Raw genomic sequence first — 14,833 nt, forward strand, 5'->3', positions numbered from 1 at the left:
TCACATCTTCACATATGGCTCTGCAAGTGCAAATAGAAAACAGCAGCAAATCATTGCTAGCTTCACCCTTTAATAACAGTCGCTGGGCCATATCTGAGCCACTAATTACATTTGACAAGAGGGCTGAAGCTAATTTTCTTGTACCTGTGTTACTGAAGACACATTCCTTCTATCTGGAATGTTATTACAGCAGGTGTTAAGAATTGCTTGCACTGAGTTAATTTTAGAGTCATCAAAGTGACAGCACTGAGCTTGGGAATCCTTTTGGGCTCATTACCATAGTCTACTGAATATATTGGCAGAGCCCCGCATGACTGGGCAGAAGCTCGCACTAGCCTTGGCCTTCAGATAAAAATGCAATGATCAGGGGGGTCAACAGATGCTGCAGAGTCTGCAGGGTCACATCCACTCGATCCCACTGATGAGACTAAAAACCAAGGCGAAAAAGCACAACAGCTTACGAGCAGTTTGTAGCTGAATTGAACCGCTAAGAGAAACGCCTCTTCCTACAGCAAATCACTGTTTCCCCACTGCTCCTGTACCTCCATGTTAGAAACCCATGGAACAGTTTGAGGCAATTGTGAATTGAGGTTAAAGGTCAGGTGGAGCTCAGATTTTACCAACAGGAATGAATGTGCCTGGCAAAGGTTTTTTTTTTTTATTTAAAAAAAAAAAAAAAAAGCATTGAAGTGATAATTTGCTCAAAGCGTGTTCTTTCTCGTTTATCAAGAGATGTGTGATCAGCTGGGCTAAATATAGAAGGAGAAAAACAATGCTCAATTATACGTGTTATACGATAATTTAAAAAATGGAATTAAAACAAAAATATACGGATACAAAGATGCTTGCACAATTTTGGAAAGTGGAAAGTTTTTGCCCCCCCCCAAGTAATATGTATTTTTGCTCGCTTTTAGATCTTTAGATTAAAATTTGATTCATTTCCTTTCTTCTTGTTTAGTATTTTTTCTGTAATACGTTATATTGTGTCTATTGGTATTGTCTCTGTCTTGTCAGCAGCTGTGTGTATGAAGAATTAAAGCTGATGGAGACAAAACATTTACAGATTAGTTGTTTCTTAACTCATATATATATATATACAGTGGTATGCAAAAGTTTGGGCACCCTTGTAAATGTTCATGATTTTCCTTAATAAATAATTGGTTGTTTGGATAACAAATTCCAGTTAAATTTATCATATAGGAGACAAACACAGTGATATTTGAGAAGTGAAATAAAGTTTATTCGATTTACAGAAAGTGTGCTAGAATTATTTAAACAGAATTAGGCATGTGCATAAGTTTAGGCACCCTTGCATCTTATTGATTTTAATACTCTTAGCACTAATTATTGGAACTCAAAATTGTTTATATATAATATAATATAAAAAATAAAAAATTGATATGAATGCATTTCGAATCGATAATTGCGCGATGTAATATCACGATATGACCCCTACTTGTTTTTATCTCATCAAAAGTTTCACGCATTGCATTGTGGGATGTGGAGTCTGGAGGCAAGTGTTTGTCCTTAATTCTTGCTGGGATTTTCCGATATACATGTATATGGTGGCGATTAAATTGTCTCTGTCTGTGTGTTGTATGTGGCAAATAAATTAAAAATAAATAAAGGAAAAAAGGAGATCAAAACAACTCAAAAGACAAAATCGAGAGGCAGTTTAAATTTGTTTTAGTCCTTTTTGAGCAATTCATCTTGAATTTATTGATTTATGAGGCCTACGCCATGTTTTTATCTGATTTCAGTCTGCAGATGCCTTCAGTAGCTCCTCCCATTCCTACACAGGTGAGTCTCATTGACCGTGATTAGCTCTCATCAGCTATGGGTCACTGTGTCATTGCTTGTGTGCTGTGCTGTCGTCCTTTGACCAGGTCAGTCCAATCCAGTTCTTTATTTGATCTTTGTTTTGCATATAGAAATAAAGATTAAAAAAGTTCCATGCAGAAAAAAACTAATTAATTAATTCAAATATAGGCCTAATTCCTTTTTACTTTAATTCCCCTCAACACTTTACATATAGGATGAAAGATGTTGAAAATGAACTGCCAATAGGTAAAAAAACCCCAAAAAAAACACAGTTTTCGAACTATACATCCGAGGAGTGTGTCCGTGATTATCTGCTGACCTTTCCAAAGTACTTACAGGATACGTGTGAATAGGAGCTTCTGTCGCTGTCTTTTCTTTCTCCCCGACGTGACGTGCTGTGATTCAGTCGGAGACAAAGCATTAAAAAATGAACCTGGGAAAAAAGTTCACAACTGTGATTGAACAACAGTAAATGCAGTTCAACTGTTGTGTACAACGTTTTATAACCATTTTTCTTGCAAAAGAATACGCTTTCAAATGATTATTTAGAATCCTCGGAGGAAATCAATGTTCTTCTCAGAATGTTTATGCCTGACAGTCTTGAGGGGGCAAAAATTCTTCAGCTCTATTCATGATGATGATCCATTTTTTGCTGAGTATCTTGTTTGGTTAAAAAACATCTTTTTGCAGCAGTACTCTAGTAATAATGCATGTACATGTATACAGAGGTGTAAAGAGTACTGATATATCCTACTCAAGTAGAAGTACTGTTACTTGATTCAAAATGTAGTCAAGTACAAGTAAGTCATACATAAAATACTCAAGCTCATTTAAATAGTACTCAAAGTTCTAGTTACTACTTCCCTTCACCCCCCACTTTTATGTTTGGTAATAAATCTTACCACGGTTCCCTTGCATGCAGTAAACATCTCATGCATGACCTTAAAAAAAGAAGAGACGAAATCTTAATTTATTTTCCACAAATGCATCTGTATAAAATGTTTGTCAAAATGTGCATTTCTTTTTTTTGAATAAAGTAACACCAATAAATTCAATTAAAAAAAAAGAATAAAATTCAGACTCCAAGCATAGCTACATTCATGTCTAAAAACAATCTAAAACTGTGCCATGCCAAATGTGCCATATTGGTAACAACATAATTGGTAGAAACCACAACCTGAACTGAAAAAAGTGTCTGGGCGTTGATCAGAAATGACAAGACCAAAAAAAACTGTGTTTAATGAGCCTTCGTAAACTGCTGACCTGAAATCAGTACAGTTCTGTGGTTTAAAGGGCCCATGTTAAGCTAAATCAACTTTTCTGTGCTTTAAACATCATAAAGTGCTATTTAGGCTTCATACACATTAAAGTGTTTTCTTCATTGATTTCCTCAATCGTTAGTTAGAGGGTGATTTGTTCCATTCTTACTGAAGGGTGAGCCCAAACACCTCGCTCCAATTTGATGAAACGTTCCCACTTTGATGATGAATTTGACGCGGCACTGAGCTGGAGAAGCCACGCCTCCGGGAAGCTCTCTGCCGTGATTGACATGTAAACAGCCACGCCCACAAAGGTGAGCATTTCAGCGTCCTTCGCGCAGTGCTATGTATGTACTTTCTACAGTCTATGTATGTACCGGTGAACGCCCCGCCCCCACGCTCTGTCTCGTGTTTATAAAGCAGCATGAGCTCAGCTACGGAGTGGGTGGGAGGAGGGCGGGCCGTCCTCTGGCCTTACGTCACCGTGCAGGGAGGAGGAAGTCAGTGTCCCGTCTATAGACACGCTCACTTATAAATATGCATAAGGAGGATCAACCTGTTTGTGTAGAGTTGCTCAGAAAGTGAGGGGGTAGTGTGGTTCCAGTTACTGTTAAACAGTGGTGTTGAACAGTCTGATGGCAGTGGGCACAAATGACTGAAATGAAAAATCATGTGAATGTGATGAATCTTTCTGAATAATTAATGGTGAATGTTGGCTTAACATGTTCTTTGATTGTATAGTATATGTCTTGTTACTGTGATTGTAACATGTGCTATAATTTTACGGTTGTAAGGTTGTGTGGATGGTATAATTTCATACAATCGCTTGGAGAAAGCGCTCTGTTTAGCCAATCAATCTAAATATGCCAGGCAGTTTGGTGTCAATAGGAGTGTTTGTTTGTTTGAATACGCAGTATAACAATCAGTCAGGCCTCTCCCGTCTAATGAACAGTCATCATAAGATGTTTTTACATAATCCTGCCATCTAAAATTACCTTAATGCTTGTAAAAGCTTGCTACTGATGTGTGCCTCATTACCTTGGGACATTGGTCATTTCATTTCAAGGGTCTGATTTTCATTAACTGCTCTGCCCCCTACCCATTAGCGGAATGAAAGCTAGGCTGCAGCCATCTGGTTGCCAACTACACCTCAGGGCTGCTTTATAGCTCCATCGAGCTTCATTGAAGGGAAGGTTGGACTATTAGAGCCTTCACAGAGTTACCCAGAAGGAGCATATGGGCCAGATGCAAGCAGTGTGTCCCATACTCAGGAATGTGGGAGGAGACAAAAACAGAGATAAATTTAGACACACACAAGTTCTTCACTGCAGTGATAGATGAGACAGAGAGGGGAGCCAAAAATAAGAGAAAGTCAAGCAAAACCCAGAAGAAAAGTCAACAGAAAATAAGAATAGAGGAGACAGAGGGAATATGAGAGAACAGAAAACAAGGAGTGTGGTGGTGATGACAGTTTCTGAGATAAGACTTCCACTTGTTCCCAAACAGTTGAAAGTCGAAAGTGTGATTCTATTGATGATCCTGCTCAGTCAGAGAACAGGTGTACATTTCACTGCTTTCTATTTACTTATATTTTAGGAATGTCCTTGTTTTGAAAAGGCTTACAGAGAACATTTCACTGCCTCCATCAAACACAGACTCTTTCCATCCAATCCTTCACTGCTTTCATTCTATTGTCCAGACCAACCTTTTTTTCTTGTCATGCAATTACTTGATGTTGATAGTGTTTTGTTGTCTTCCGCAGACTGCCCTTGAATGCATGTCAGCCTACTGTATCTTCTTCTTGTTTTGATGACAGTGTAATACAAACTTCTTGCAGCTGTACCCTGAATAGCAGCGTGGGCTTTATTGCTTATTTCTGTCTGCAGTAGGTGAATCATACAAGTTTTCCTCCTTTGTTGTCCATGCAAATTACACGGAAGTACACAGAATAAGGGGCTTGTAGCTATTATTTCCCCTCTGCTAAGTTAGGCCTCTATAATTTGGCCTACATAACAAACAGGAGCACAATAATGAGCTCAGTAGATACTGTCTTCTAATAATTTTGGAATGTAACGTTTTATCAGAGAAAAGCGTATTGTAGTTCCACAGGCTTTTTGCAGGTGTCATTTGTCATTTCTAAGTAATTTGTTTGGATAACCAAATTAAAGGTAAATAAAGGCTTTTTTTACTCGCCAAACTGCCATAAGGAAGTGGCTCCCACAATGATACAATACTTTATTGATATTTTCTTCCACTCAGGCTCTGCACAGAGGTCAAAGGTCAAGTACAGCCTTTAGCGCTTGGAGGAATTTGATGCTTTGCCTGTGTTTGCTAACTTTTGGCCTCCACGTAGGCCAGTAAACCCATGTTTTCCTGAAGGAAATGTTTATTGCATGCGAGCATCTGGATTTGTTTTTATTTAAAGAAACTTTATTTTAAATCTCTGCTTTGAGGAGCAGTAGGTAGCCACAGTGTAGCGCCCGGGAGAGACAAGAACTGGCGACTCAGATTACTAGCCTGCTTCCTTAACCAAATGTAACTGATGCAAAAGCCTCACTCTGTTCCTTTAAAAAAAAAAAAGAGTAAATACATTATTTTCTGCCGCCTAGAGACATAAAGTGCTGAGTGACCTAAAACACAGTCAGTTATTTTCTACACCTGAGGAACGCTTCCCCCTCAGGACCTATCATGTACATGAGGACTTCGCTTTACTCTGAATTAGACTAAAGTAATTCAAGTGCGTCACAGTCCATCCTCGTCCCGTGGGCAAAAAGTCAATGTTGTTTAATCTTAACAATGGGAAACAAGTGCATCGTTGGTTTTTGTCTAAACATTTGGAACAAATACTACACAGATGTATAAACAAACACAAGTCAGACATGCATTAATATGTTGTTCATTCATATTTAAATAAGTCGCGATGCTAAAGACTGTTTGAGAACTCCAATAAATGAAATTATGCCACGGTTGCAGCATATTGTTGGATGCTCATCGTGATATAAACTTTAGTTCACTGGACTCTTGTTGATGAATGAAAAACTGATGTTTTTACCATAGCACCAGTGTTGGGAACGTTACTTTAAAAAAGTAATGAGTTACTCACTACTTGTTCCAAAAAGTAACTGAGTTAGTAACTGAATGACTCTATAATAAAAGTAACTCATTACCAAGGAAAGTAACTATTTGTGTTACCGTTAAAAAAAAAAAGTTTCTATATGTCAAAGAATTCAGATTTTTTTAGATGCGTGCGTTGTTGTGAGGTGCTTCATTAAATTTGAGTTGCTTATAACAGATGTCGACAAAGTCTTCACTCCTGGATTTAATGTACACGTTCTTGCCTTTGACCACAATTAATTTAAAGTAGTGTTTGTATCGCCACCTTAAAAATGCTGTAGTGGTTGTGTGTGTGGCGCGTGTACTGGCACATGCGTAAAAACACTGGCTCTGATTGGCTACCGTGAAACATGACGCCGACTTAGCCAATCATAAACGCTCACCTCGTTTTTAACCCACCTCCTCACTACAGCTGCGTATGAAGCCAGGGGTGCGTTGGGATAACAGTTTATTCAGTCAATGCATGTAACACACCACATTTAACGTTAAGTAATTTTAACGGCGTTGTAACGGTAAAAAGTATATAGTGAGATTACCCCGTTACTGAAAAAAAAAAATGCCGTTACCTAACGCCGTTATTCCAAACACTGCATATCACTAAGTGAAAACACAGTTGATCAGTTTTTTATTTATTTTTTTTTAGTTTATCCGCAGAGCAGAAATGATTTACTAAGAGCCAGAGGTCCATTCCAAAGTCAATACCTGCAATTCAACCATGGAGAGTGCAACAAAACCAAAGGGAAGAACAAAAGCTTGTAGCTGGGGCTGAATCATTGATTCAAACACTAGGAAAAAAAGAAATGTTAGCATATTGGTACAATGAATATTCCACAACAACCTGTAAGCGTAAGGTGCTTTATTGTGTCAAATGCACAGAAGGCCCAGTGTAGGAGGAGGTGAGGGAAAAGAATAGAAACCCAATCATTATTCATCTCAAACTAGTGACAAAAGTTTACCAAATAGAAAAAGAATGCGAGTGTTTAAAGTGTGGGACCACACTGAAAAATAAAAGAAAATACAGCACTGTGTGGTGTGTTCTTTGCCATGTTGTGTTGTCTTTTTATAGCAGCTCCTCAACAGGAAGCATCCATTAAAAGCAATGGACTCGTCTCGCAGGCAGTACCGACAGGTCAGGGTTATTTTTCCTGCAAAACACATTTACTCTAAATCAAGGCAGAGAATTATGTGTCGAAAACAACAATGCACTTACCATAAGTTTTGTCAATTCAATTGCATATGGAAACAAAGCGACATTTAGTAAAATGGACACGTTTCAGCCACCTTGATAACCAGCGAGTGTATTTAACCAGGAGCAGTGCAGCTGTATCTGGCCCTGAGGCACAGAATCACATGAATGTGAGAAAACACGTTTTATATAATGATATATAAAACAAAAGTTTAAGTTACATAAAAATTTAAACTGTATTGCAGAAATATAGATAAAACACCTAAAATATGTTGTTTTGCTAAATGTTTGAAGGAAGTTGTATTTCTTGTTGAATCATTTTGTCGTTGGACACGCCCCCAAAAGGTGCTGCTGTTCAAACATAGCTACAAGCTCTGCATATTATCATAGCCAAGGTCACATTCAAGTTGTTGTGTTTTAATTTCTCATTTTTTTTTTTTTTTATTATTCAACTTGGCAAAAACAATTACTTTTACCTCAATTTAGCAATGTAGTTGTTTATTTAGACAATGTTGCTAATAAGGCCTTTAATAATATCTGTATAAAAAGTCAAGTTAAATTATTTTTGTTAGATTTGTGTATGTTTATTTGTGCAATAAAAAAAGATCAAGGTAGTTATGGAATATGTTAAAGAAGATTTCTCTCTTATGGATTAATTCAGGGATCTGCAACCCTGCGGCTCTGGAGCCTCATGTGGCTCTTTGACTCATTTTCAATGGCTCCCTATTGCTTTAAAAAAATAAATAAATAAATAAATTCATTATTTCTTACAGAGGTTATTGATGACTAATGACATTATCTTCAAATAGATTTATGACAAAACCTAAAAATAAATCACATACTGTACGTCACCTCCTGAAACCTCTACAGACACTCAACTTACCAGTTTTAAATCCCTGCCAACATAACTAACAAAAATAATATTCTGGAAGAAAATATATATTTTGTTTGTGTGGGGAATTTTTATTTTTTTATTTTTTATTTTATTTAATTTCATATGCATGCTTGATATGATGCAAGAAATGATCACTTAGCATTGTGTTGACCGACATGATCATGTGTCGTAGCCCATCAAATACATTAACTCAAAAAGTTATTGTTTACATAAAATGATTCGATACAATTTGAACTGTAGAGAATTTCATACACAATATTGTCTTTATTGAGAAAGTGTTTTTTCAGCTCCCGGAGGACTTTAATCCGGGTGAGATTAAGCAAAATGGCTCCTTTGAGAGTAAAGGTTGCAGACCCCTGGATTAATTGAATCATTTACTGCAGCCCTAGAACCAGTGACTCAATAGACAAAATAATGCAATCATAGAGCTAACAAATAGAGAGGCACACGTATGTTCATTCAGCTTCAGCCTTGTATTTTATAGGTTGATTTGAGTCTCTAAATAGATTTTTTTTTAATCCTCACATGCCTAGCCAGCAATCAACTAGCCTCAAGCACCTTCACACTGCTCTGTTAACCATCTTGAAGGATTAGATATGTTTTATAAAGATATGGGAATGTAACTATGTACATATTTTGAAACAACAGCATGCACTGTCATGTTCATAATCCTCTGAAAATCACACGTAAGTTGTTAAATATTGGTACACTACAAACACCAAGACGTCAACTCTTTTTACCTATAGTTATAATGCATATGTAGCCCTGACAACAAGGGATCGCATAAAACCTATCTTGAAAAACGAGTCCTGTCCAAAAAGTTAAATGCTACGAGCAGAACAAGACGTTATTGACCTTTTGAAATATCCGTCTATGATTTCTAAACAGAATCCAATCGATTAGACTATACCTTGTACACTGCAGTCTCTTTGCACACATTGGCATGCATCGCACTCATTCTCACAGCCTTTGAGTTTACAGCACACTGCGCTTAATCCAAGGTGATATATTTGTCATCTAATATTGTGTCTTGCATGAAAGGGGAGGGCTGGTCAATAGAAAGTGACTGCTAAATGTTAGATGATAGAATTCCTGTTAAACTTATAATTCTGATATCATTTCAAATTAATCACTGACATGTAAAGTTTTCTTGGTCAACATCCAGTATATCAATAATATATTTTGCCATCTTATTTAAGACCTGTTGGCAGGATATGGTATTTTTCAGAAGATTTAGCTCCCAGACAGCTGGCAAACTGTAGAGGCTCTTAAAGTTGCAATTTATTTTCTTGTGGCACCAACTTACAGTTACAGTTTGAGAGACTACTGCCTTACTATATATATATTTTTAATACATTTAGGCTCAAAACGTTATTTGAGAATGCTCACAGTCAGCTGGCTTGCTCAGTCCTGAATCATCTCTTTGTTTTGCTGTGAAAATGTTTGGCTTGTCTTTGTTCAAATACTTTAAATGTTATTATTGAAAGCCTAGGCTTATACAGTATAATCTGTCTCTCTCTGTTGTAGTCTCTTTTCCTGGCTGCATTTTTATTTTTTACTATATTATACGTACCCCAGTTTAGCTTGAAATGGTTAATGAAGCTAACAGTGACAGATTTTTGTCCCATTCTGCCTAGCTAATGATATTTTATCAATGGTTATCAATTCATTTAGTTACATTTTTTACTGACCTAATACGCTTTTTAGTTGCCGTGCTACTTCACGATTATGGGAAACTCGTTATATATAATAAATGGAGGAAATATGAATAAAGCTATTGGCTATGTTAGCTGCTGCACACTGGGAACACCATCTTCCTATTTTAGCCTCTTACAAGAAGAGTCTTGGATGTAGACTACACTGCACACGTGCACTGTCAAACAACTGCCTTAGCAAATATAAAGGTATTGTAAAAAGTTATACACAAACGTAAGCTCCCAACAAATTAATATAAGATTCAGCCACAATCATATAACAGCAGCACTCCCAGCATATGTGTGTTTGATAGAGGCAGATGGACCATCTGGTTCTGCATGACGGTATCATCAAAAATGATTTTCATTTCTTATGACATTGTTACATTTTTTATTTTTTTTTATTTTTTATTTTTTTTTGCCAATCTGAGTCCTATGAGATGGCTCTGCATTTTCTTCTACATCAATATGAAATAAATGTATTTCGTAAATTTTAATGTGTGTATGATTGCACTGTATTAATGAAAACAATTTAAAAGTTAATTATTCTCCAGCTCTCAGTGGGCATTAGGTGGGAGTACACCCTGGACAGGGCGCCAGTCCAACGCAGGGCAACACACAGACAGACAACCACCTACACTCACTTCTATACAGGCAATAGAGACTCCAGTTAACCTAACAGTCATGTTTTTGGATGGTGGGAGGAAGCTGGAGGAAACCCACGCAGCATGGGAAGAACATGCAAACTCCACACAGAAAGGACCCTAGTGTCAACTTCAGGGCTTGAACCCATGACCTTCTTGTTGTGTGAGGCGAACGTGCTTTCCACTAAGCCACCGTGCGCCCAAAATATAGATTATCCTATCCTAAATCGATATATCGACTCAACTCAATGTATTTATATAGCGCAAATTACAACAAAGTCCTGCTTAAATTTATGTTTGCAGAGGTGGTTTTTTTCCTGGTTTTACACTGCCTTCTCTGTTTAGGAAAACCAGTTTTTCAAACTGGCCATTTTTTTTAATCTGTTCACCTAAATGTGAGGGCGCCGCTAATGGCTGCTCCGGTGTGTTGATGTGTGTACTTTCGCTGAAACTACCTTGTATTGTTCTGCACTGTACCTGGCCAATAAAACTGATTCTGATCTCAAAGTGCTTAACAAAATATAGAGTTCATAATAAGAAACCAACACGATCCACATGAACAAGAGCTTAACAATAGTTAGGGGGGAAAAAATACAGCATGGATAAGTTGGTATAAAATTATTACATTCATGACCAATATATATTTTAACATTGATTATTTACTGAAAAAAAAAATATGTAGGTTATTTTCTAATTAATAGGCGATAATACATTTTAAATCCACAATGGTTTGTCATTGTGGAGCACAGTTTATACTGTATTTTGGAGCTTTAATAGAAGTAAATAAAATAAAAATAATTGACATTAAGTAGCACGGGGACCAGACTGATTATTTTGAGGAGTTGGTTTTGACCGCCAGCCCCATGTTTGTCACCACTGCTATGAAGTGAGGTCAGTGCTCACTAACTTTGAGGAGGCTGTTCCCAGTACAGACGCTAGGAGCTGTCCGTGGTGCTGACGCCTCGGCTGCTCTCTCTCTCTCTCTCTCTCTCTCTCTCTCCATGTGTCGACAGCTACACAGCCAGGAATCCGCTTTGCTGCGCGTTTCAAATTAAAAACACTCCAGCGTTTTCACTTGATTATTCTCCACTGTCTTCTTCACACGGTGAACCCCCTCCACCCCCCACACACACTCACACACAAGAATAGGTCTGAGAGCATCGCGCACGCATTCACTTGCAAACCTGACGGACGGGGCTCGAACCAGCAGCGCGCTTATTTGTCGCTTGTTGTTTTGTTCTCTCCGCTGGAAGTATTCTTCTTTTTTTTCTTCCTCTGTCTGTCTCTCTCTTTCTCTCCAACACGAGGACGAGCTTTTGAGAGTGCGCGCAGATCGACTTTGGTTGGACATGTGCAGGAGAGGCATGAGACGACACTGCCAGTTTCACACCTTCCTGACGGTCTTGGCTCTCTCTGCCGCCGTGGGTGAAATTCCCGGGCAAGGTAAGAAGAACTTGGGTGTGAAATAAAAATGTGATGCATTACTTTGGTCTTTGAGTCAAAGTGCACTCATTGCACAAAGGAAGCTCAGTTCTTTGCATTGACACCATGTGTATGATCTACAAGTGCAAATGATTTAATCATTTATGGTGAAAGTTTAAAAGGTGCAACATTCAACTTCAAATCTTTAACAAAAAGCTTTTCTCATTGCATAGTATTTAAAACCACATTTTTCTTTTTTTCTTTTACTTCCGAGCAGTAGGTATATCATTAAATAGTAAAAAGTGGCTCGTAAACAGTGTAGACAATTAAAAGTTATGGTTCTTCACCTTTTTCCTAAATGTGTTTAACAGGTACAAAACATTTTCCACAGACAATCTGAGGTTTTTCAAACTCCACACAGATGATCATAAAAGCCATTTATAAACTAAGCAAACACAAAACAACATTTCTCTTGTTTAGATTTACATCCCTCTCCATTAAATCAGGAAGTGCCATAGTTTGAACATGAAGGAAGTTCTGTGTGACAGACGGTGGTTGGTCATAAGACTCTAATCCAGTGGAATTGCTGAGGATTATTGACCAAGCTGTTTGACACAGTTGAGTGGTTGTGGGAAGACAGGATTCATGCACAGTAGACTCGTCTTTATTATTCCTGCAGTTTGCATCTGTCCACTCCTCACCATTAGATCCACACTGTCTGATCCACATTCACCTCACAGTAAGCAGTGCAAGTGCAAGTACAGTCCAGTAATTACAAAAAAAAAAAGAGGGACGTGTTTAAAACACGCATGTACTCATTAAACTCTGCACATTTTAACCTCATTTCTAACAGTTAATAGGAAAAATGTTCACACAACTCTTGCGTCGCTCCAAATGCAGCATATAATCACAATTTATATTAGTTAAAATATTGACTTTTAGTGGAACCGCTATCTAAATATTTTGCCCGAGCTTCTTATTAAAACTGCCAGGTTAATGTTGAAAACATTCATGAGGCAGAAATGTGATTACTTGGTAATGTAATAACTGTGGAAATGAGTTCATATTGATGGAACTTTGTGGTTCCCATATTTTAGCCCAAGAAGCAATTCTTCAGCAGGCTGAAACTCTATTTGACTCCATCCACGAAAACAGCAGCGAGCAGATTGAATATCTAGCAGAGAAATAGTGCAGCAGTATTGGAGTTTTATCATTTCTGGACCTTATGGAAGCCAATGTGATGCTGCTATGTGTTTTAAAGACCTCTCTGCACTGTTTAAATGTTAATCAAATTGTGTAAACAACAAGCGAGGCAGAGAAGCAGTGCCGTTGTGTGAAGAGGAGGTGTGAATTTGGGTGTTTTTTTTTCTCACATATCCCAAGAACACACCCGGCCTGTACACTCACACTGCCTGACACTCCAGGGAAAAGAGGAAAAGACAGTGCACTATGTTTTTGAGAAAAAATATAATTTAACAGCTTCCATTAGTTATTTCTCGTTTCTTGCTTTGCCAGCAAATGTTCCCACATTTGTCTGCTCAGAGGATTCTCAGTTTGGTATTTTTCGTGAAGTTTTTGAGGTTTATTTTCGGCTTCATCTTTAGCCTATTTGCGGATTCCTGAGGATTGCTTAGTGACGGTGTTGAATTTGATCCAAGTTGGAGGAAAACAGGAATAGGTATGGCAAACAGGGGGCTACAAAGAGCCAGTTATCAGTTTGATTGACAGATTTCAAGATTTGTTTCATTTTTTTTTCTTTTCAAGTGCATCATATAAGTGGAAAAAGGGAAGTCTTTGAAGTCTAATTCATGAATTTAATTTATGAGCAGAAAAAAAGTATTCGGCTTGGCTGTCAATTTCATTTGCTTCTGCTTCTTTGTCATGTAAAAACCAGGCTGTGCATGTGACGTACGCTACAAACATCATTGTTCATTTACCTTAACTATCTATACAGTATATATTAAGAGTATTCCCAATAAAAACAAGTGCTACTTTTCCTATACATAAGTGTGTGCCAGTCAGTTATTCATGGCATTCTTTTTCAATGAATACTTTATTCATTAAATACATTTAAACCTTAACAAAATGCTTTCAGTAGCCAAAAGAATACAAATTAAAAAATAACAATTAGACATAATAATGGATTCATTCAAATAGGATTTAGTGTAGTGGCCACACATAATAGAACTCTGCTAATTAATAGCCCACTAATTGTATTGCTTTAATTTCCCTGCACAGTAATGTCAAGGTAATTCATACAAAGACAGAATGAGGGTTATTAAAATTCTGATCATGACCTCTTTGTTATTTATGTACAACCTAAACTTCAAAAACACAAATTGATTGTTCTGCCCCTTAAATCTATTCTGTGCCTGTGGGAGGATGCGTCCCATTTTATTTGCATCCTTTTTTCCCAGGATGCACGGAAGTAACAACATGAGCAAATTGCTCTGTGTCACGTGTGTGTTCATCTGCTTGTGTTTAAATGCAATCGTGCTAAAAATAAAAGATAAAAAAACATATTGAACTCATGTCCATTCTGACTTAAATGTCTAATAATTACAGTATGAATGATATTTACACATTACTGTAACAAGCTGAGATGATACATACTTCATTGAGTGCAATCATAGAAAATCATCATTTCACAATAATTTAAGGTACTTTGGAACTAAATGTTGGCTTAATGACCCGTAGTTGACTGGTGAGACCTAATTGCAATCAGGATTCTTAACATCTTAACACTTTTGTGAGATTTTTTCAAATCTACTGAAAGAGTTAAATCAAAGCAGGTGCAA

The 14,833-nt window shown here is 37.3% G+C and overlaps 1 protein-coding gene across 2 annotated transcripts in view; it reads left to right on the forward strand.

Annotated features, from left to right (window-relative positions):
• Window positions 1-11,583: 11,583 nt before the first annotated feature.
• LOC114475961 (seizure protein 6-like) overlaps window positions 11,584-14,833 on the forward strand; it is a 123,869-nt gene continuing 120,619 nt past the window's right edge. Inside the window, exon 1 of one of the 2 annotated variants that reach the window (XM_028467186.1) lies at window positions 11,584-12,056. In XM_028467186.1, the coding sequence (XP_028322987.1) occupies window positions 11,963-12,056 (94 nt within the window). In that variant the 5' untranslated portion in view covers window positions 11,584-11,962. The remainder of the gene's footprint in view (window positions 12,057-14,833) is intronic. The other variant, XM_028467187.1, reaches the window with a different exon arrangement.

This window comes from Gouania willdenowi, chromosome 14, assembly GCF_900634775.1.
Source record: "Gouania willdenowi chromosome 14, fGouWil2.1, whole genome shotgun sequence".
Classification (NCBI taxonomy): domain Eukaryota; kingdom Metazoa; phylum Chordata; class Actinopteri; order Blenniiformes; family Gobiesocidae; genus Gouania; species Gouania willdenowi.